At 44.0% G+C, this 23,187-nt stretch overlaps 1 protein-coding gene across 1 annotated transcript; it reads right to left on the bottom strand.

The window, feature by feature from the left end:
* Positions 1–18,508: 18,508 nt before the first annotated feature.
* Positions 18,509–21,664, bottom strand: LOC146752595 (C-Jun-amino-terminal kinase-interacting protein 3-like). The gene is made up of 4 exons (XM_085531734.1): positions 21,575–21,664; positions 20,793–20,895; positions 20,062–20,180; positions 18,509–18,672 (listed from the first exon to the last, which is right to left on the bottom strand). The coding sequence occupies exons 1-4, from the start codon at positions 21,615–21,617 to the stop codon at positions 18,539–18,541; spliced, it is 399 nt and encodes a 132-aa protein (XP_085387860.1). The 5' UTR covers positions 21,618–21,664; the 3' UTR covers positions 18,509–18,538.
* Between the last annotated feature and the right edge of the window lie 1,523 nt (positions 21,665–23,187).

The following is a 23,187-nucleotide window of genomic DNA, read 5'->3' as shown; positions in this document are numbered from 1 at the left end:
ACACATGGAAAGAAGTATAAGTCAAAAGGGAATCTGCTGTGGTGGCTGGGAAAGGATGAGTGCACCTTGATGTGGGGGATGCCCTACTAGCGCTGCCTTTCCCCTCTACCGCTGACGTGTTTTCCTTTTTCAGGCAGTTTTGCCATTTTCTGAAAATTAATAAATAGTAGGTTAGGTTATGGAGTTTTGTTCTCAACTTAGGGATTTGTATGGAATAAATATAAATTGTTGAGGAAAATAAGGTTGCTGATTATTCACAATTATACATATGAGTGTGTATGTATGTATAAACATAATGTAATGATGTAGAATAAGGGGTGGAATGTCATGGTTTAATAATTTTGTAATTTTTGCTATCAGTATTCCACATCATAACATCATATAAAGCATGAATAATTTTACTGAATCTGCAACTTACAGAAGAAGACTACATCTCCCAGGGAACAACACGATAGGTCACGGGACCTGGACTCTATATTAACTCTGTCGCAGAACAGACTGACATCTTTCGAGTTCTGGCGTTCAGGGGAGTGTGTGGGAGCCTTCACCGTCTCGCCTAAATTTCACAGTAGGCCTCTCGGTTACGGGACTCATTCTCTCTCTTATTTTGTCTGATTCGTTAGCTCAATTTTCAATTATATTATATTATATTTTATTATCCTGTATTTCGATATAGTATTTAGTAAATAAGTGTGCCTCCTTAGATCGTTGCTGCTGTTTTCTTTTCCTAATTAACTTTTTCCTTTCGGCCCAGGGCCCCTCCGGGGCCCACGGCCCCCTGTCACGGACGCAGGTGGATTTTTAGTTCAAACGGTGACACTCTAGTTCCCCATTTTCACTATACTTGCCCTTCACAGGGAGCATCGTGATGCCTCATTATGACAGGAAAACACTTTTCCCTCTGTCATCAATTTATAAGCAATGAGCCAATAATGTTCCAATTATAAACTTTTATTAATTGTAGCGGGTAAAACAAAAAGGCAATTCAGCGCTGGGCGACAGGGGGATTATCGTTCCTCCAACTGCCGCACCGTCCCGTCCCTTGCAACTTCTTTTGTATTGTCCATCCCGAGCGTATTGTCCTTTAATTGGTCGGTCGTGATCGTGCCACTTGGTGTGTCGTTCCTTGGTTGGTCCTTCTGTGAAACTTTGTATCCATCGGGGCGCGCTTTGCCTGTAACTATACAGAGTACACAATCTACCCATAAAATTAGAGTGTTCTGCAACACTTGTGGCCTCCATATTCCACCATCACATCCCGGTCCTAATGAACAAGCACTCCACCACAATGCTACCACATCCCGGTCTTAATGAGCAAACATTTTATCACAGTCCCCCCTTTTCTTTTATTGTACTATTTTGTTTTGCTCATTAAACCGTTTTAGTTCTTGTCGACTCCATTCTAGAGCATCCTCTTCTGGTTCCCCATCAAGGGGTTCATATCTTTCTCTAATTACCATTAGGTGGGCTGCCTCTAGCCTGTTCTTAACGATAACGATTAGTCTATTTAAAATACAGGGTCCAAAGGTCAAACCTAATATTATCATAATAACTGGTCCCATTATTGTGGATAATAATGTAGTGAACCAGGAGGAACCATTAAACCAACTCTCATACCAACTTCTTTGAGACTCCTGGGCTCTTTTTCTTTGTTCTAACTGTTTTCTTAGTTCAGCCATTGTATCTATTGCTACCCCCGTTTGATCAACGTAGGTGCAACATTGTTCTTTAAGAGCCACACATAGTCCCCCTTGCTGCAATAGGAGAAGATCCAACCCCCTTCTATTTTGTAACACTACTTCTGATAAAGACCGTACCGATTTTGTAAGCGCATCGATGGCTTCATCTATTTTCTGTAGATCTTCATCCACAGATTGTCTAAGGGTTTTCAGTCCTTGTGGCTGGTTTATTAAAGATGCTACTCCAGTCCCCAGCCCGGCCCCTCCTATAGTTAATAGCATTGCAACGGTTAGGGCTGTGAATGGCTCCCTTTTAATCAGGTGATGTTCAGAGGTTTCTTGTTGACTGATCACATAATCTTTAGGGTGATATATGATTCGTGGAACTATAATTACTTGTACACAGTAATTGGTGGTTTGATTAAATATCTTAGTCGATAAGCATGTAGTGACCCCTAATTTGGCACATATCCATTTAGCATTGTCTGCGGGTAGGAGCCAGTCTGAGGGTTTCTCCTGACTTTGTACTTCTATAGTTTTATTACATAGATGTCGTTTTTCTAGAGGTATAGTTCCCACACACACACCATTTCCAGTAACATGTGCTAGAGTTATCCCTGGAACATTAGGCCTTCCCTTTTTCCATAGGCACTCTGCTGGGTTAGTCCCATTTCTTCTCCTAATCTTCGCTACGGATCCTATTGCTTCATAAAAAGGGGGTCTTATATCATAGCATAGCCAACACTCCTTAGTTAATTCTGGGTGGGTGTTGTTTAACACCTTGAAACTAGACTGAATTATTTTCCAAAGGGTGCCATATTCGGTAATATAAGGGCTTGCTTCGGTCGGGCCTACAGTAACAGCTTCTGTCTTATTCTGATTGTTATTTATTACTACGTTAGGTCCTATACCTATTGGGGGGTCTGGCGGAACTCTTTCTTTTTTAATAAGGAAATGGCCCCCTCGGTCTCTTCCAGGCTCCCACATTCGTACCCCCCAAGTCTTTCCTATCCACCACACTGTGTTTTCTGTTTTAAGGATTTTTATCTCTAAATGTTGGCATGTTCCTTCACTACCGATACCAGAGTGAGTCCCATAAGTCGGAGGTGTACAACCTGAGGGACCCCAACTAATTGTTATATATTCATCTCGTCCCCCCCCTGGCAGAAATCCCAGTGAAACCGTTTCACAACCCCAGTATGCACAATAATATTCCCCTGGGTAATTACAATAACTTTTCCCTGGATTTGATGCTGGGCAAGCATAGATTGCCTTGCGATTCAGGCATGGTTGTGTTGGTACTAAGTCACATACTTGACTTTTAAGGATGGGAGCGCCTGGGGTCACGTCTGTGCTTATCACCTTCTGATCTTCCCATCTGATTAGGGACCACTTAAATGGCTCATGTGTCTGTACCTCTGTACCCCAACCCTCATTAATGAGACTTAATATTATTATCAATTGAGCTAGTTTTAGATAGGCAGTTTTCCCACTGCAGTAGTGAGTCTTTAATTGCTCGGGGGAGTTATTTCCAGTCTTGGGGTATCTTCTGGATCCTAAATCTTTGGATTCATTCATAATGGAGCAGACCCCTCCACATGTTTTATCTCCTCTGCCTCGCCCATCGACTCGGTTGCCTCGAGCCATGGGGTGTATAATCTTCTCGGCAGCAAGAGTATTCTTCAGGAGGGGCTGGTTTTGCTTCCCTTTTAAGTGGGTCTTTGGGGTACTGCACCCTATTCTTTTTCCCACTGGTTATACACTTAAGCGATGCTGGTAAGGATCCAAATTCACCCCCAGGTTTACCCCCTTCTATTAAAATTTCCACGGCCACTCTGAAGGCTAATAACCAATTTGTGTATCCCTGTTTTCGCAGTGGGTCCACTACCTTTCTAAAACATATCCCAACAGTTGCATTCACAATAGTCAAAATATTCCCTTCTACATTAAATTCTATACTGATACGTTTATACAATCATTGTTAATTCATGTTCTCATTTTCCTTGATGGAGGGTTTCGTGACAGTTTTACTTTCAAATCACCCGCTGGACTAGTGACTCTCCATTCGTGATTTTGTACTGGACCCTTAACACGACTAGCATGTGTCCATCCTTTTTCAGCAGTTCTGATGGCAGTATTGGTAGTCAATAATACCAGATAGGGACCTTCCCAGCGAGGCTGCAGTGTGGTTTCTCTCCAGGTCTTTATCAGAACCCAATCTCCAGGCTTTATCTGATGGAGGGTAATGTCAAGAGGGGGTCTTTGAGTCAATTGTCCCTTTTTCCACAATTCCTGTTTATACTTCATTAATTCCGTGATATAAGCTTAAATGTTCTTATCTAACACCCCCGGGTGATCTTTAGGGGTTCCTGCATCATATGGCATCCCGTATAACATTTCGAAGGGGGATATTCCTATATCGGCCCGGGGTTGGGTCCTAAGGTTTAAGAGGGCAAGGGGAATGCATTTTATCCATGAGAGCTTAGTTTCTAGTGTTAATTTGGCCAATTGCTTTTTTAGTTCCCCATTCATTCTCTCTACTCGCCCTGAACTCTGTGGGTGCCAGGGAGTATGTTCTTCCCATTTTATTCCCAAGGCTTCAGCTATATTTCTAGTGATTCTTGATGTAAAGTGTGGTCCTTGATCTGAATCTATTACTTCTGTTACCCCATACCTAGGGATGATTTGTTCGAGTAATATTTTTGTTACTACCTGAGCTGTTGCTTTAGCTGTGGGGAATGCCTCTACATAATGTGTGAGGTGGTCTATTATGACTAATACATATTTATATCTTCCTACTTTAGGAAATTCGGTATAGATAGTGCCCTCTTTTCCCTGTAATCTTTTTAGTGCCTGTAAAACAGCATACAGCTCGCAAGCTTGAGCTGACCAAGTGTTACTCAAGGGTCCTGATTCCAATACCCGGAGGGTCTTTCCATCTACTATTGCATAACCTGATCTTCTCTTTCCCTCCACTACTCTAGAGGATCCATCCACAAATAATTTTTCCCCTTCTCTTAATTCTTCTTCCCTGCCCAATCCTGTGTTAAAACCCCATACGCTGTACCACTGTCTATGTTAACGAATAAATAAAAGGGTCTTTTTAAGTCAGGCAGGCTCAAGACAGGGGCATTGATGAGATCCTTCTTCAGCTTTTGTAGATTCTCTTCATCTTGTCTATCCCACTTTATTAATCCATCGGTACTGAGCTTTTGATATAGGAACTTTACTGCTATAATTTTCAATCCATTGTCTACAACATCCCACTAATCCCAGCAATTGTCTTATTTGTCTCTTATTGCTTGGCGACGTCAGGGACAATATTCCTTGTATCCTTTCAGGATCTATCTTCTTTTCTCCTTTACTCAGGTAATGTCCTAGATATCTAACCTCCTCTTCCACAAATTGCAATTTCCTTTTTGATACTTTAAGTCCTTTCAGTCCCAAAAAGTTCAGCAATTTAATACTTTCTTTCCGAACCTTTCCCTCATCCTCTCCAGAATCATACCTCTCTCTTCTGCTGTGAACAGTATACTTAGAACAGATTTTAGTTCCTCCCAGGTATCCTAAGAACTGATCTATTCTGTCTGCCACCCCCAGGGGATCTTCTAGTATATTACCCATTTCCTTCTTAAAATCTCTAACATCCCCTGAATTTAAGGGCACTGATATAAACCCCATCTGAGGTTGTGGACCTCCCATGGGCATTTCTCTTAAAGGGTAGAGGTTATTTTGTCGTGCCTTTGCCCGTGTCACAGGCCCTCCCCCTTCTATCTTTTGTACTTCTTCCTCTCTCGAATCCATCTGCCCATGATCCAACTGAGGAGGAGAAGGTAGGGGAATTGCTGGTGGTAAAGCATATGGTGGGGGTCCCACTAAGGCCTCCTCTTCCCTTCGAGGCTTACGTTTTTCGACATCTTTTTCTGTTCGTGTCAAATTAAAAATGGGGACTCCTAAACCCTCCGGGCGAGTGACCCATACTGCTGCATAGTCACTTTCTTCTTGATTGAAAGGGGTTTTGGAGTTTACCCAAAAATTTAATTGCTGTTGTACCCAATCTTCATTAGAACCATACTTAGGCCACCATACTGCCGGGCCAATTTGTTGTCCGCTCCAAATTTCTACACAATAATAAATCATCTTTGCCTTATCTTTATTTCTTGTTCCTGGATAGTGCGTCCAGGCACTTAGCATGAACCCTAGAGGTGAGTCCTTAGGAATGGATGGTCGTTTAGAAGGGGCGGATGGTTTAGTTTTACACTGCCCCATCTCGTTCTTTACTTCTTGCTCTCTTGTTTTATTCAACGTCTGTAGCTCCCCCTAGTGCCCATAGCTCTAGGATGCGATCTTATAATATCCTTCCCTAGAGCCCGTAGCTCTAGGGGAATACCTAAGAATAACCTTCCCTAGAGCCTGTAGCTCTAGGGGAATACCTAAAAATAACCCTCCCTAGAGCCCGTAGCTCTAGGGGAATACCTAAGAATAACCTTCCCTAGAGCCCGTAGCCCTAGGGGTTGTGGTGGTGAAAGGGTCCCGCTTATACCGTGTACCCACCCTTCGGCGTGCCCTCACTCAGTGTTGCATTCACTCGCTTCCCCCAGGTCGTGGCCCACGCCCTCGCGGGCAATGGGAACCGCACTACTGTGGGGTCCACACTCGCTCGGGTTAGTGCCGGCTGCCGGCCCCCCTTCACAAGCACACAACACTCGCCACACGCCGGATTCCCAACCCAGACCGGACTATACTCACCTGTCCTGCGTCTTCGTCCGGACTTTCGTGCACGAAATTTAAAGGGTTAACCGGTTTTTCCTTGCCTTTGTGTTTTAAATTTCGGATCGTCGGTGGGAGTAGGGCGGGAGGATAGGAGCCGAGGCCGCCTATTTAGGCAGGGCGCCCCCTCAGGCTCCTCATACCTACGCCAGTATTCCCGTCCGAGTCACGGCGCCAAATTGTCATCAATTTATAAGCAATGAGCCAATAATGTTCCAATTATAAACTTTTATTAATTGTAGCGGGTAAAACAAAAAGGCAATTCAGCGCTGGGCGACAGGGGGATTATCGTTCCTCCAACTGCCGCACCGTCCCGTCCCTTGCAACTTCTTTTGTATTTTCCATCCCGAGCGTATTGTCCTTTAATTGGTCGGTCGTGATCGTGCCACTTGGTGTGTCGTTCCTTGGTTGGTCCTTCCGTGAAACTTTGTATCCATCGGGGCGCGCTTTGCCTGTAACTATGCAGAGTACACAATCTACCCATAAAATTAGAGTGTTCTGCAACCCTTGTGGCCTCCATATTCCACCATCACATCCCGGTCCTAATGAACAAGCACTCCACCACAATGCTACCACATCCCGGTCTTAATGAGCAAACATTTTATCACACTTCCATCCTTGTACCATTTTACTTCGGTTGGATCCTGTGCTACTTCACAGCTGAGGGAGGCACTTGCTGCCAGGGCAGCACTCACCTCTTTCTGCACCTTCTCCTGGTTTATAAACACAGGTTTTGGCTCTGAGGGAAAAAAAGAAAAAGAGAAGGACTGAAATGAGACCATCTTGCAGGTTCTTATGTACAGGTTGGAACAGGTTTAGATTACCACTTGTGCCCAAACTAATAGCCTTCACTAGAGAATATCAGCACTTCTGTTGAAACAAAGTGTCAAATCTAGGCAAGAAAGAACCTAGGAACTGAAGGAACCAAGAGGGTCCTTGAACACCAGTCCCATGGTTGCAAGTCACTATGCAAACATATTGAACCCAAAAGAACATCTGTCCTGCAGGCAACCAAAACCTGAGTTCCTTTTACTTAAGACCCACTGTGAAACATCAAAACACATAAACATGCGATAGTCAAACCACTGGCTGCCTTTTCATGACCCAGAACAGTACTCCTGGCTTCCTGAACAGACTCCTCATGGCCTCTACCATTGCCACAACTGTGACTGTCAAAGGCACAAAGGAAATATGCTCACCAACGCAGTCCTTTCTTCTTTGTGTGTGATTTGCAGATATCTATCTTACTTTGAGCTCTGGGAATAGTCAGCTCTACCAGGTCTCTTACTGTGAGTAGCAGACTCACCTATCCAGATGCAGCCTCCAACATAAAGGCATAGTAAAAAGGCAGTGTACTACTAGGAGAAGTTCCTGCTTCTCCTGCCATGAAAGGCTGCACGTAGAACATGCACTCCAGCCTCACTGCACATACTTATCTTTGTCAAATGTTTAGGTGAACAAGAATTAGAGTTTGGGATCTCAGGCACAGGAGAGATTTGAATAATATCTTGAATATTGCTTCCATTGTACATATATCAGTAATTATTATTCTACAGACAGACTGAAACAGCACTTTGTGCGAGACTAAAACCAAATACTTTCTACAAACCGAGGCAATCAAGTCTAGGGAAAAAAACTCAGCACAGACTACCGCAACTGGATCACTGTATAATAGAAACTAGATTTTACTTTACTGTTCTCTGCTGTATTTCAGACAACACCTGTCTTACCTGTGACATGAATCTTGAAGGTGAGTTTCTGGCCAGCAGCCTCGCAGCTGTACTCCCCTGCATCTTTCTTCTCCACCTGGCTCACCACCAGCCGACGCTGTTTGCCCTCTGACTCCACCCTGAACATCTTGCTCCAGGTGATCAGTTTCCCCTCCTTGTACCACTTCACCTCCGTCTTCTCCTGGGCCACCTCGCAGCTCAGCGTGGCGTTTTCTGTTGGTGCAGCCTTCACCTCCTTCTGCACCTTCTCCTTGTTGATGAAAGCATCTTCTGCTTCTGCAGATTGGGAGAGCATTTAGGATGCACAGCTACATTCACACTGCCCAATGTGTTCAAAACCAAACGCAAAATGCTGCTTGTAACAACTTCATGTATGTTTGTAATTTTGGAATGGTCTCATTCATACTAAACTTGATCCAGATTAAATATGTTCTGTCTATTACTTACCAATGACCCAACAGTTCATCGTCCATTACAATGCTATATATTTCATTGAATATTCTTCATACATTCAATAGTTTGAAATAATTAAGGTTTCTGAGCAAATATTTTTCTTATTTAAACCCAGAGCTGTTTCTAAAACAGCTCCTTGCAATCTCTCCCCATAAGTAGATGGGAATCTACTAATGCAGCAGAGAAGGATGCATTACATGCATCTCTTGAGATCAATTTTAACTTAATTTCTCTGTGGTTCTTGGAGCTTTGCTTAAATTGCCCCTAAAAATACTATTTTTAGAGGGGGGCAATATGATTACATTCATCAAAAACTAGAAGACAAAGCAAACACCAAATATAAGCATGTCGTGCTCAGTGATATACAGGTGTCAGGAATTACACTCTAGAAAAGCAGTGCTGATTTACATATTTCTTATTCAAAACTGAAATGCCATTTACACAGAACAATGTACTCATGCAGTATTGATATGACTCCTGATTAGGTGTTCATTTCTGTCCTTGTAAACAGGAGTGCTTCTTTCACTGAGTACCTACAAACCAATCTCACTTCTTTACCAAATCCTCAATATTGTAAATAAGGTTTAGATACTGAAACTCAGAGGCCACAGCTAATTCTCAGTAGTAAAGAATATGACATCATGAAACAAGTTAACTGCACTTAACTTCAGCAAACTGAAAGTTAGGGTTGATCTTGGTTCCCATAGGAAAACATACAAGCTTCAGTTTGCCAATGAGACTGAGGGATTTGAAGCTGTGCTGTACTGAGTGGTGACCTTCAGTGGAAGGCAGTGGGTGACTCACCTCACCCTACAGCAGATGGTGGCAGCTCACTCCTCAGACTATACTGACTACAACTGACCATAATCCAGTTGCCCACAGTCAGGCATCTTGGGCAATTCCACATGCTCTGTGCATCCAAGATGTCTTCACGAGGCTGGAAAATCTACACGTCATTCTCAGGAGAGCCTTTTATAACACAGCAGCTGGACGCCAGCAGGGATCTGTAGAGAACTTCAGGTATAACTGGAAACCAAGTGTGACTCATGGGCCATTCTGTGATGAGAAACATCTCTCTCACCTGTGACATGAATCTTGAAGGTGAGTTTCTGGCCAGCAGCCTCGCAGCTGTACTCCCCTGCATCTTTCTTCTCCACCTGGCTCACCACCAGCCGACGCTGTTTGCCCTCTGACTCCACCCTGAACTTCTTGCTCGAGGTGATCAGTTTCCCCTCCTTGTACCACTTCACTTCATTCTTCTCCTGGGCCACCTCGCAGCTCAGCGTGGCATTTTGAGTCAGTACAGCCTTCACATCGTTTTGTACCTTCTGCTTTTTGATAAGGGCTTCCTCTGCTTCTGGAACTGGAAAACATTGAGTAAAATAGACATTAGATATGAACAGCTTGTGACTGGAAGACATTAAAAGTTGCTTCTATGTTGTATTGGGCCATTTCCCGGAGCAACACTGCTTCACAGTGTTTATCACACATTATAATGCATCCTCAGCACAGTCCCTATGGTCATCCCATCCCTCTGGGTAGTCTTTACTATCAGCTGGGACTCCTAATTTTCAGATTTCTTCGAATGAAGACAATGACAGATCTTCATCTGTCTGTCTTTTTGATATTGCTCCACTCTACACTGGAGATCAGCCAAATACAGCTCAATTATTAAGTGAAGACCTCAAAATCAGGAAACCATAGAAATTTAAAAGCAGAAAACCATCTTTTGACTGTACTCTATGGCAATGATATAGCCCTTAATATGGTGAATACTTGGCCTACATTAGATTTTGTAGCTCGGTTTTATGCATAAAGCATGGTTTTCTACTCTCAGCAACCCCTGATTCTTCAGAGAACTGGCTGAGGTCATCTCCTCTTAATACCTAACACATATAGAAGAAAGTGTTTAAAGCCCACCTTACCCTTTGTGTCAACAAATGGAGTTAGCATCAGAAAGATAGCAAGTGTAATTAGTTAGGCATACACATTTCAGTTAAGGTGATTCAGTTAATCACCTTGCTAAGTGGGATCGATTGATATGTTGAATCTTTTATGGATTACTTTAATGACTGTTTTATCTGATTCTCCTTTTACCAACAACTGGTTGCTGAGAGCTTTCATGCTAGTTCGTATTTGAGGCGTGGGAGAACAGATAAACCCTAAATAAATGGGCTTCCATTTCTATTCCATGGTTTTCCCTACACAAGGCTGTACAAGTGCAGAATATTTCTGACGCACTTACATCATGGACTTCTCTAGTGCTAGCCAGCTTCTAACAACAGAGCAATTTTGAATAAGCTTCCTATGCTTGTTTGGGTCCCAGGAAAGATCCCAGGGTCCTGATGTTGATCCCAAGACAGAGGCTCCAAGCATGAATGCAGGACTAGCAGGTGTGAGGGGGACTGACATTGCCTTTTATTTGCAGTGGAGACATGGAAGACCACTCATTCAGATCATTCATGCAAGCATCTTCAGGCATACCCAGCTCAGGTGACCGGGAAGGCTCCTGCTCCCCAGCAGTCATGGCAAACCCTTCCAGGACCTGTCCCCTATCTCCTTCCTCCCCGCTGTCACTTTGTGAAGCCTTCTGCTGCCATCCCTTTCCCTTCCTTCATGACTTTCTCCTCTGCATGCTGTCTGAATTCTGAGTGGCAGCAGCTGCCCAGGAGGGTAAGTTCAGCTCAAGTTCCTGTGCTGCTGACCGTTGCAGTACGTGCAATCCCAGGATTCACACCACAGCTCTACCACCAGCACTGCAGTCCACTGAAGGCGAGGGAGCAGGGCAGCAAGCCAATGCAAGAATGCAGTTGATATACTCTACATTTGACCTCCCTGCTTGTATTGACTGTAGAAGCATCATTCTCTCCACCCATCTTCAACAGCCCCTGTTCTGACTGATGATTTTCAGGGAAGGTTCAAGTTGGATGTTAAGAAAAACTTCTTCTGAAGAGGAATGGTGATGTGGTGGCACAGCTTTGCAGGGAGCTGGTGGGGTCACCATCCCTGGGAGTGTTCAATAACCATGGAGATGTGGCACTGAGGGACGAAGGCAGTGTGCATGGTGGGATGGGTTGAGGCTGGATGTGGGGATCTTTGTGGTCTTTTCCAACTGCAATGATTTGATGAAGATCAGAAGGCTTGCTTAATAGCAAGACAACAAACATGGCCTAGACTAACCAGGTGATGCAAAACTTCTCACAAATGCAATGGAGCTTTGGCCCACTTCAAATAAGGATTTCAGTGTGCACCACAAATACTGAGATAACGAGATGGCAGCATCAGCCCTTTTTACTCTAGTTTTCTATAGGTTTCCAAGGTGTGCAGCACTTGTTTCTTCTAAGCAAGAAGGTCTAATCTGCATCCCGTAACGCTCAACACTCAGCACCTAACATTCAACATGTCCTTAAAATGGGATTGTTCTGTGCTACCAGTGGAACCCTGGGGTAGTGGAACCCTGAAAAGCTTTCTGAGTGCAATGGTAAGAGGATCAATTAAGACTCAGAAAGCCATTGCACTTTGGGAGAAGCTGGTAAGATGAGGATTTCTGTAGTGAAAGAGCCAACCACTCCAAGAGTACTCATAATCCCTCCTGACTTTCACACCAGATCATTTTGAGTCAGTACAGCCTTCACCTCTTTTTGTACCTTGTCCTTGTTTGTAAACAGGTCTTCTTTCTCTGCAGGGACATCACAACAGTCACACCGTTTTGCTGTAGTCTGCTGCAGAGCTAACTCCAGTTCCCTGTTTTCACTATACTTGCCCTTCACAGGGAGCATCGTGATGCCTCATTAAGACAGGAAAATACTTTCCCCTCTATTTTGCCTTGGGAAATTATAGGCATATCATATCATATCATATCATATCATATCATATCATATCATATCATATCATTTCATTTCATATCATATCACAAATCTAAACATTTCACAGTCTGATAGCAGATTTGGACATGAGATTTAGAACACCTGCATGCACTGCTGAACCTCTTCCCTTATATTTTTTTCTTCTGATGTCTCTCTACATTTCCAGTAAATCAGAAGGGAACGGCCCTCTAGAACAGGCTGCCCAAGGAGACTCTGGATGCTCCATTCCTGCAGGCATTCAAGGCCAGGCTGGATGTGGTTCTGGGCAGCCTGGGCTGCTGCTTGGCAACCCTGCACATAGGAAGAAGGGGGTTGGAACTGGATGAGCACTGTGGGCCTTTGCAACCCAGGCCGTTTATGAGTCTGATTAGTGGCATTTTCCACCTAATTGTGTCATTCAAATTTTGTAACCAGATCTCTTCATACACCTCCCCTTTTCTCACTCCTTGCATGCCTGGTGTGCTCTTGCACTGTAACCCTGCAGACACCAGCTGACTACAAGAGGTGCACAAATTACCCTCCTTGCCTATGGTTTGTTGCAGTAATTCATTCCTGGATGGAAAAGCACATGTAGAAAAGTGTTGCTATGACACTAGATGACAAAGAAAGTCCTATAGCCAAAGTGTTTTGCACCAGAGAGGCTGTCAGTTGATCCTCCAAATGCAAGACACACAAAATGAAGCGTTCCTTTATCTCTGGGATTTCAAGCATTTTCTTACCTCTGACTTTCACTTGGAATGTTGCTTTGTCATCTTTTGTTTCACAGCTGTAGCTCCCTTGGTCTTTCAGGGTCACATTTTTGACCATGAGCTTGCGGTGCGTCCCCTGGGAGATGATGCTTGTCCTCTGGTCCTGCTTCACCTCTTTTTGATCTTTCTTCCATATGACAGCTCCGCTTGCAGCTGACACCTCACACACCAGCTCCAGGCCTTCAGAAGGACTGACTGATATTTCTGGAGTTGTTTTGGGCTTGTTGACAGAATTAATGGCTTCATCTGAAGAAAAAAAGAGAAAGTGGTTTACATCCTGACTCAGGCTTATTCAGCACAGCATGAAGATACAGTTAGAACTGATTGTAATGTCTCTTCTCATTACATTTGGGTGATCGAGTTTCACCTCTGGAGGTACTCACATACAAACATGTGCTTGATTCTCCTGTGTAAGGAAAGAGTAAGTTCTATGCAGACAGTTCTTATTTCTTTTAATCAGTTCTGTATTCTGCACATGTTCTTCTGAAGCTAGAATGAAGGCAGCTAAGTAACATGTTTGCAATACATGAACAAACCTATTCAACACCTTGTCTCTAAGCTAACAAGCAGCGTTTGATGAGCACATCAGTATTTCATGCCCTTCATTCCATCCAGACAGAACCTGCCTGAGGAGCAAGCTGATGGCTGTCAGCTACAGGCAGACCGAGCTTAGTATTGCATTTCTTAGAGCAACAACTGTTGCTTTCATTCACTGAATATAACAAGGCCAATTGCTATGCCAGGAACATTTATGGCATCAGTGAACAAATAATGCCTTAAAAATTGTAATAGACAGGAGACATCTATTCTTTTAAAAGTAGATGACCAAAGAAGAACAGTCCCTCTAGAGTCAAGCTGTGAAGAACTAATAGCACCAACCAATATCACATACATAGATTACTTCCCTGCCCTAAGACCATCTTGTGACCATTTGGTGCTCCTAATTAAGCCCTCTTGATGGCTTTTTTGTCTGAGCCATGTGACATTTTGTGATAGGAGTTATTGCTACTCTTCCCTTAACACCACACCAAAGTAGGAGGTATCCATTCTCAGGGAATCATGCAGGCTTCCTCTGTATTTGATGCTCAAAGTCAGCCCCAGAACTTTTTAAATCTTAGCTTAGCTCTCATCCAATAATGTTCATCAAACAGCGCAACTTGTCCCTTGGGGATGCCTTTGTTCTGCATCAACCAGTTCCAAAGGAGTCTTCTTGGCTTGTTTTAGATCAGTTTTTCAACAGATAAAGCCAGGGTCTTTGAATTACAAAGTGAAATTGCAGAATGCATGATTCTCAACCAAACAGAACGGGAGGTGGGATGCAGGGTGAATACCTGAGCCAACACCACCTGCAAGCAATCCTTCAATATCTTAGGATTCTCTAGCCATCCCAAATCCAGTGTTGGGCTTGATCTATCATCTCTGCTGAGTTTTTAGCTAGCTGATGGTGAGCATCATGGTGGTGATGGGTGAGCAGTCGGACTAGAGGGTCTTAATCAACCTTAAGGATCCTGTGATCAGAGGAACGTGAATGTGCTGTTAAAGGTCACAAGCGCTGCACTGCAGCATGAGCATACACAGCGAAAGGTTTTCAGTAGAGCTTCAGTTCATAAATGAGGACTGGGTTATGGAAAAGAGGTTCAAGATAGAAACCAGAAAACAAATCTTAACGCCAGGTTCTGTGAATGCAGCCAGCTGAATTTCACAGATATTGAATTTCAATGACAATTTCTTGTGTTATTTTACCCTCCAGCTCCACCCTGAACAGGAACATGTCAGTGACAAGCATTACTCCTCCAGGCTTGACCTGACAGTGCTTGACTTGTACTATGAGCTAATGCCAGGAAGAAAAGGAAAAGAGTTTCATCCACGTGCCTTCTCCTTCCTTAGTAAAACCAGTGTGAAACTGCAGCCACGTCAGGCTGAAGGAGACGTCTCAGATGTCCTGCCTGGATGCAGGAGGTCACGTGTCAGAGGATGTCTGGCACGTCAAGTCTCATGGCAGTGCAGTGCATGACAAACTGCAACAACACTTTCCTGTGGGCTCCTTTGGGCACGAGGCCCAGCGGGTGACACACCTCTGGCTGCAGCTCTTCAGAGCCTCCCAGCAGCCACGTGATGCCCATGGGAGAGACACAGCTGACCCGCACAGCAGATGATTTACCAGCTAGCTCTGGTTTACAGCAAGAGAAGATACAAGTGGCGATGCTGAATGGTGAAATACTGCGAGTGTGTGGCATGGGTATAAGATTGGTGAGCCTGAGGATGTTCAAAGTCAAGCTGGACAGGGCTCAGAGCACCTGATGGAGCTGCGGTGCCCCTGTTCATTGCAAGGGAGTCCAACTAGCTGACCCTTAAGGGTCTCTTCCCTATCTATGAGATACACGAAAGCTGATTCTGCAGTAACCAAGCTACCAACAGCAGTTGTTTGTCTTACACTTTGCCAACACAGGTTTTAAAATAACAGCATTGATTACTCATTTGATAGTCACATTACAATGCAAAGCACATGGAAAAGTCCATCAGCTAATTCAATTAATTCTTTGGGCAGACCTGCCAGTATGAAATATTATGCTAACATGACTGAGAGAAGAAAAGCAAAATTAAGACTAGCTGACAAGCCTTGGCAGGAAGTTCTGCTCTCCATCAATTTAGTCCCATTATTCAATTCTGTTTGGAGCTGTCTCCATGCCTCTCTGGAGTTTGTTCTTTGAGAAGAAGCAATTAAGTAAGCTCTCCAATGCCAAAGTGCATACACTACTCTAGGGCTTTGTTGTTTCTCCATGAACCAACAAGGGTGACAAGCCAGCAGAATATGATGAAGAGCCTCATGCATACTCAGTGTAAAAAAAAAAAAAAAAGGCAATTGTTGCTGGGAAGAAGGTGCATTTGCATTTGTGTCATCTGCAGAGGGTACTGCAGAAATGGCAAGTCTTCCACTGGAGCAAACAAAGGGCTCTCATTTATTGCAATCAAGGCCCAGCGTGTGGATCTCAGAGATCAGACCTACACCCTGCAGCAAAACAGAGACCTGCGTGGGAAAGTTAAGTTTCTCTCTCCATCTGTGTCAGAAAAAGCCCACCATGGAATGACAGCTAAGTAAACATCCCTGTGACTCTTCACAGGTCTCTTCTACATTTGGGATCACTGCTACAAAAAGAGCTGTTGACATCATCTCTCGTGGCCACCCTGAGAGAAGAGCAGGAAGGCTGGGATGCTCTTTTTCCTATCTTTCCCTTGATTTCCTCTATATCTTAGGGACGAATCACAGCACAGAACACAGAAATCAAATGGCTCTACAAAGCAGATTGGCCAGTTCAAGTCAAAACAGCCACTGAAAACACCCCACATGCTGTCTGACAACAGCTGGACTGTCGGGGAGTCAGGTGAATGCAGTCTGCTGGCCCTGGGCAGGAAGAGGACAGCCCAGACTGTCACATACCTTTCACTGAAAGCTGATAGAGCATTTTATCCCCCTCACAGATGCACTGATAACTTGCAGCATCATCCATTGAGTCGTTGTGAATTTTCAGGGTGTGTTTCTTCCCCACAATGTGCAGTTCATATTTTTCACTGGCCTTGAGCTCCTTCTCATCCTTCATCCACTCCATAGTAGCACCTGTGTCTGAAAGCTCAGCCTGAAGTTTGGATTCCTCACGCAGCCGAGCAGAGATCTTTTCTACATCTTTACTCTTCTTGGTAAATCTCACTGCAGCACCTGTCAGGAGCAAAGGCCTCATTATTTCAATTGATATCAGGCTAACGTGGTCAATGTTTGCTGCAAGATCTCTGAAAAAGTATCACCTTCTGTTCCTGCACTCATCATTGTGTCAGTGCTGAGCAATTCAAGATATTTCATTTGGTCTTCTTGCCAGATTTACTAAGTAAAAATCAACCAAACATCTCCTTCTACTGATTAATAATGCTCTAAACATGCTTCTGCAGAGGTTTCCACCCAATGACAAACAAGTCCTCCCATAATGAATGTTTATTTGTAATATTTTGTCATACAAAGCTGATTGATAAAGATATTATTGGAATGATTGCTCCCCTACTTCTAAACTATTCCAGTGCAATCAGAAAGGCTGTCTGAACCTGGAGCTGAAAGTACTGCTCTATGGTGATGCAGTGGTAAACCTGCTGACTGAATGCACTTGCCAATAGCTGTGAACTGCAGACATTCATCAGCTGGCATGGGCATGAAGCAATCTGGTTCAGATACCAAGCAGCTGGGTAGATTGGCTTACCCTACACTCAGTGCTATGATGTTTAGGTCACTTACCCTGGACTAAATATCTCTGTGCATTCCAACCCCACCACAATGGCAAGTCAACAGACATGATGAACAGGGTGAAGGAAGGGCAGGAGAAAAAACAAAACGGGAGGGATATCAGAGCTGTTATCTGGCCTTCCTGCACAGATCCAAATCCACTTTGCTACTGAGATAAATTCCAGTGCCACTTCAGAGGGGGAGTCTCTGAGAAAAGACCACCCAAAAATGGCCTACAGTGACAGCCCAAACAATCTGAACTAAGAGAGAAGATGATGCCGTTCCTTCCTCCCTTTTGTGACCTTACAGACCCAACATCAGGAGGTTCCGTGCAGAGGAATGTGACAGAGCTCAGCACTGCACAATTATGCCACAGATTTTGTACCGTATCAGCCCAAGTCGCCTGTCCTTATTACAGGTGAAACTTCATCTAGTTTGCACTGAAATCAACAGCGATTTCCTTGATTTCATCTAATTATTTTTTTTATCAGTACCCAAATGCATTTTACAGAGAGGTGAAAATTCTGCAATTTAGGCCTGCTGACCTTCGTATGGGACAAAAGGCAACAGAGGCGGCACTTCAAACTCCTACTGAAAAGACAAAACAAACAAAAAAAGGCCTGTGGTTCTGCCACTCTCTTCCCTACAGAAAAGTCTTTCTTTTCACTGCAGCTGTGGGTCAGGATGCATTAAGAAACTCATAGTGAGCATCATGCAAGCAGAGGGACTCCTCACAGTCCTGTTTACTTGAAGAACAGGAGTGAACTATGTAAATCCTGTGCTCAGCTGAGCTCAGCGCAGAGCACAGCACCTGCCCTAAAACGAGGCACTTTGCACCCCAAAGCAAAGGAAAGGCACAGCGTGGTTTTCTCAAGACCTTGAGACGGGCCAGTGTCAAAGCCTGCAGAAAGCTACACAAAAAGCGGATCAAAACACAGCAGACACGTGAACACCAAGCAGGAATAGCATCCTGCCCAGGAACCCGCCAGTGCAAGGAACCAAGCAAGGCAAAGGTGGGAGAAAGTCAGCAAAGCCAACCGTGATTGGACAAGAGCAGGGGAGTATCACACGTGTATACCATATCATTGAGTCTCAACGAGGTAAAAACAAACAAGAAAGGAAACTGAGCAGAGCAGAGATACACACCTGAGAACTCCCCTATGGGCCATGTCCAGCGAAGCACAGAGAGACAAGGGAAAAAAGGAAGTGAAAAAAAGGATCGATCAGTGACTGAAACCAACAAAACTAAAATTTTGTTTCAAAAAAAAAAGAATTAACAATGATTCAGCCATTTCAGTGTCAAAAGGCATGAAATAGTAAGGACGGGAACTGCCACGACTCTACATACAGGACAAAAAAACCAAGGAGAGGGAACCCCTGTTAGAACTGCAGCCACACGCCTCAGCCACCCCCAGCCTTCCAGACACGAGTTTCAGACAGTCGCATCTCAGCCTGGATAAACCTTTCTTTTCTCAGGCACACAGCACTAAGCGCAGAACGGCCAGTTTCCACTGCCTTCTTGTTCCCCTCCCTTTGTGATCATTCTCCTGTTAGCAGACAGATCTGCTGAAATTAAACGTGCACTTCAGCCACATTTCAGCATGCAAAGGACAGCTGCATTTTACAACATTTTTTTTTTCCAACAGCAGCGCCAGGGCTCAGTCTGATAATTTCATTTAAACTTCTGTATAGAAAAACATCATTTATATACATGAACTTACCACTAACGTAACAACTGCTGTTTTCACCATAAAACACCCATTAAATGAAGTAAGATTTTAATCTCCAAAGCAAACACAGGAGGCCACCCTAACACTGAAAAAAAGGACTTCGCAGGGCCCATTACCCAACTGTTAGTCCTACCCTATGTCCAGAGTAAAGGGATAATGAAGACCAGGAAAGGAGATATGAGAGAAAGGGGGAACAACCCACAAGCAGCTGGGACTGCTACACTTTCACAGCTTTATCAGACTGCTACCTGACACAAAGCTGCTTCTCTGACTGCTTCAAAGTCCTCATTGGGAACATAGAACATAATCAGACTTCAGATACAAGAAGCTCCTTCAATATCAGCCTAAAAGGAGAATGCAAAACTCTCTTGGATTGACTAAGAAGGTAAAAACTGCAGTGAAATCTATGATGTTTCCATACGAGAACAATTGTTCCCCTTAAACTTAAAGAAATCTTAACAAAAGGGTTTTTTTTTCTTGCAAACTTCCAAGAAAAGCTCTATTCCAAGTGAAGCTGCCAGAATGCAGAATTACTGGCGTGAAGATTTGTGGGAGGAGGGGAAGAAGCAATCTTCAGACAAAGGAAAATAACTTACAGACACAAAGACAGCCCAAATACACAGCCATTAACTCAAGCTGTTGGGTAAGAATTACTGCTGTAGGTGCATATTTCAGTCACAGTGTATCCCAAATTCCATGCCATTTTCTAAAGGTCAAACATCCAAGTTCAGAAAAAAGAGTGAATCTAAACGCTTCTAGAAGCCTAACGGAGCTGTCTTTGCTTCAGAGAAAACAGAACAGTCCCAACAAATTTTACCTAGCAGATCTGCTCCTTCATCAACATCTCCGATCACCTCGGATCCTGCTGTGGAAAGTTCATGATAGAGGGAGTCTGTGTTGATGCCAAACGCTTTGTTCACAATCCCCTGGGTTGGGCTGTGGTTGGAAGAAAGAAAGGCAAGGATTCTTCTTACTTGGTGATGTTTAAGCCAGAACATAACTCTGAAATACTGAGCATCACAGACCAGTTCAGTCAAAACTCTGAGAGTGGATTCTGCCACGGGTTGACTGAGGGAATTCAGTAAGTAAAGGAAAAAGAATGTTTTATTCCCCATACCATGTACCAATACCTACCTTGCATGACCTCAGCCTTGCCTCGCTGATGCCTTTTCAAATAGCTGATAACTACTCAAAAATTCATAGAAAACCTTCCACTGGCAGTCCTAAGGCTGTGCAGTGATGCCTACACTCCCACCAACTTCAACAGCAACCCTCACAGCAGTAAGATCAGATAAGGACTCAAATGCTGTGAACAGCCCTGGATTTCTTTTTTCCTGTCTCAGAGCAGCCTGGGCCACTCACACAGATCCTTCCATATTACTGATATGTGCCTTCCCTGGAGATCTCAAAGGCTGCCAGCACCTCATTTTTGCATTAGGCAGAATTTATGCATTTTCTGAAACAGCTGCATCTTGAGCTCTGGACCACAATATCCACCCTTCACAAAAACAAGACAGAGGGCCAAGAGCAGAAAGTCACAACCAATACCTGTTACCAGGGCGCTCCAGGCGGGGATCCTGACACATATCCAGCTCAGGAGTAGAGTCTATGATGTCCTGAACATCGGACCACTCGTCACTGCTTCCCATACCTACGTAAGACAACACATGATCTATGGCAACAGTGCTCCTTAAAGGCATTTCTGCAGCTGCAAATAGCACAGCTTGACAATGTCATGGTGCTGCATATAGTTAAAATTTCACTTTGAAACTGCACAGTTCAGTGCATGAAATCTAACCTGGTTTCTGTATAATCTGTAGCCTAAGACCAATATTTGAGGAAGAAAATAAGGGACTCCCCCTTTTGCCAACTTACATAGAAATCAACATACTTAGAAACCAAAACATTTGAAAGCTGAGGCAAGCAACATAAACACAATGTCTGTTTGCATAGAGAATTCCCGAAGGATTAAGGATGTCACATGTGTACTACATTAGCCCCTTTAATGTGTTAGAGGTGACATTTTTGTCCTTTCCAAGCTGCCCCAGAAGTAAAATCTACAAAGCCCATGAGAACAAGAGCGTTCATTGCTTGGTTGAGGCTGGCACTGTGGGCAAGCAATAATAAAATACAGAACTGGACTCAGCTGTGAGTCTTTTTATTCAAATGCTACACTAGAGGATGTTGCACGTTGTTTTATAGTCTCAACCTGTTAGGAAACAGCTGGTGAACGTTAGCACAGGAATTTCCTCTGTATTACACAGAAAAGGTTCTGGTTCTGATGCTAACCTCAGAAACCTGTATTCATAAACATGCTCCAGCTCCCATACCTATGCTGACATTCCTCATCTCCTGCGTGATCTGGACTTCCATGTTCCGGCTGTTCCGCTTTTCTTGTGTCCTCTTGTTGCTCTTGGTTGTGCCATTGTATTCGCTGATGGGTTGGATGCTCTCATTCAGGGGTGTGACAGCAGCAGAGGGCACAGATGATGTGGGAGTTTTGGACTTGGTTCCAGTGGTGCTCAGTGTGGTAGCTGCTGAGGACTGCCCAGATTCAGACATTTCATCTTGGGGACATTATGGCAATTCCAGGGTAGGGAAAGAATAAAAAGGGAAAAGCAGAGCTATATATTTCAATTAATCTCCGGTTTGTTGGTATATGGCTGCCTTAAAGCATTAAGCAAAATGAGCCTTGCTCACTGCACTGACTAAATGCCCAGCGTTCACTGGAGACACGTGGCACTGCAACCAGAATGCAGCAGTGAGTTCCCATGCTGAACTCAGCAAGCAAATCCTACCTGTGAAAGGACTGACATCCTTCTTCTCTTACTATGAAGAGTTATCTTCACAAGCCACATCATTATGCGACCTCTTCATCATGCACCTCAAGGAAGAAGGTCTTTTCATAAGTGAAAAGCACCTCCAATTGCCACTGACTACAGCAGAAGCTGAAGGGCTTTGGCACTCGCAGTAAGCCAGGACAGCATTTCCCAAGACTGGAAGGTAACACGGACATTGCTTGGGAAAGATGCGAGCTCTTAGAGGATCCAGAAGCTGCCATTACAGTAAGCCACTGACATAACAAGAATGAGAATCCCCTGCGTTGAGAGAACAGCAGCGTATTTCTTACACCAAGCTGCAGAAGCAAAGCAGATAACTAACTGATGGTCCGATTTTGCTAGTGGGGGAAGCCCTATGTCCCCGCATGATGTTACACAGAAGCTTGCCAAGCATGGGTCTGGCTTGACAGCACAGAAGAAACAGGTGTGGTCTCCCCAAATTGATAAGGCAAGACCCAGAAACTCAAAAATAAGAAGCTGACAAATTAACGAAGGCAACAGACTTCCATTGTGAAATGTGCATGAGTGAGTCTCAGCTTTACAGACATTACAGCCCCATTTCTTGTATTAACACCTCTTGAAAAACATGGGAGACTTGTAAGGCTTTGTGAGGATTTTACACTGCAGCCCTTGTTTGTCAATTAAAGCAGCGCTGCTTCAAAGTCAGCCAATTAATGTCTTGACTGATGCAGTAATCATCCCCAGTACCAAATGAGATCTCTCCTTTCTTCACGGCAGCCCACTCTAATTGCTGCCAGCAGGGAGATGGCAAAATGAATTTGGAGAGTTCTATGTGCTGATGACTTGCAATTGGGTGCAGTGACGCTCAGCAGCCGCACACCCAGACTCAGCTATAATTGTTACTGCTTGCCTCTCCCCTCCTGTGCAACTGCTGCAGAGGCTCAGACTGCTCAGCAGCTGCTTCAGGCCTCCCATCCTCGGAGCTGTGATGCTGGTTCACTAATTTCTAAGTCTTGCTCTACTGTTCTAACATTAACTGCACAACATAACAAAGCAATTCAAAATGGGATGAGAGAAATACTGAAATATATTAACCCTTTGCAGCCTTTTTTTTTTTTTTTTTAATCTGGAATCTTATTAAC

The sequence above is a fragment of the Coturnix japonica genome, unplaced genomic scaffold (assembly GCF_054131305.1).
Source record: "Coturnix japonica strain WE unplaced genomic scaffold, WE-NBRP24 Scf044, whole genome shotgun sequence".
NCBI classification, from domain to species: Eukaryota; Metazoa; Chordata; class Aves; order Galliformes; family Phasianidae; genus Coturnix; species Coturnix japonica.
Note: the sequence above shows the minus strand (reverse complement) of the source record. Positions and strands in the feature narration are given on the sequence as shown.

Bases quoted from the DNA above. Each gene is read 5' to 3' on its own strand.
- LOC146752595 (XM_085531734.1), bottom strand. From the start codon at position 21,617: ATGGAAGTCCAGATCACGCAGGAGATGAGGAATGTCAGCATAG. The intron at 20,181-20,792 runs GTATTGGTTGTG...TTCCAACCACAG, and splicing joins CTGGAGCGCCCTGGTAACAG to CCCAACCCAGGGGATTGTGA. The intron at 18,673-20,061 runs GTAAAATTTGTT...CATGGCCCATAG, and splicing joins TGAAGGAGCAGATCTGCTAG to GGGAGTTCTCAGGTGTGTAT.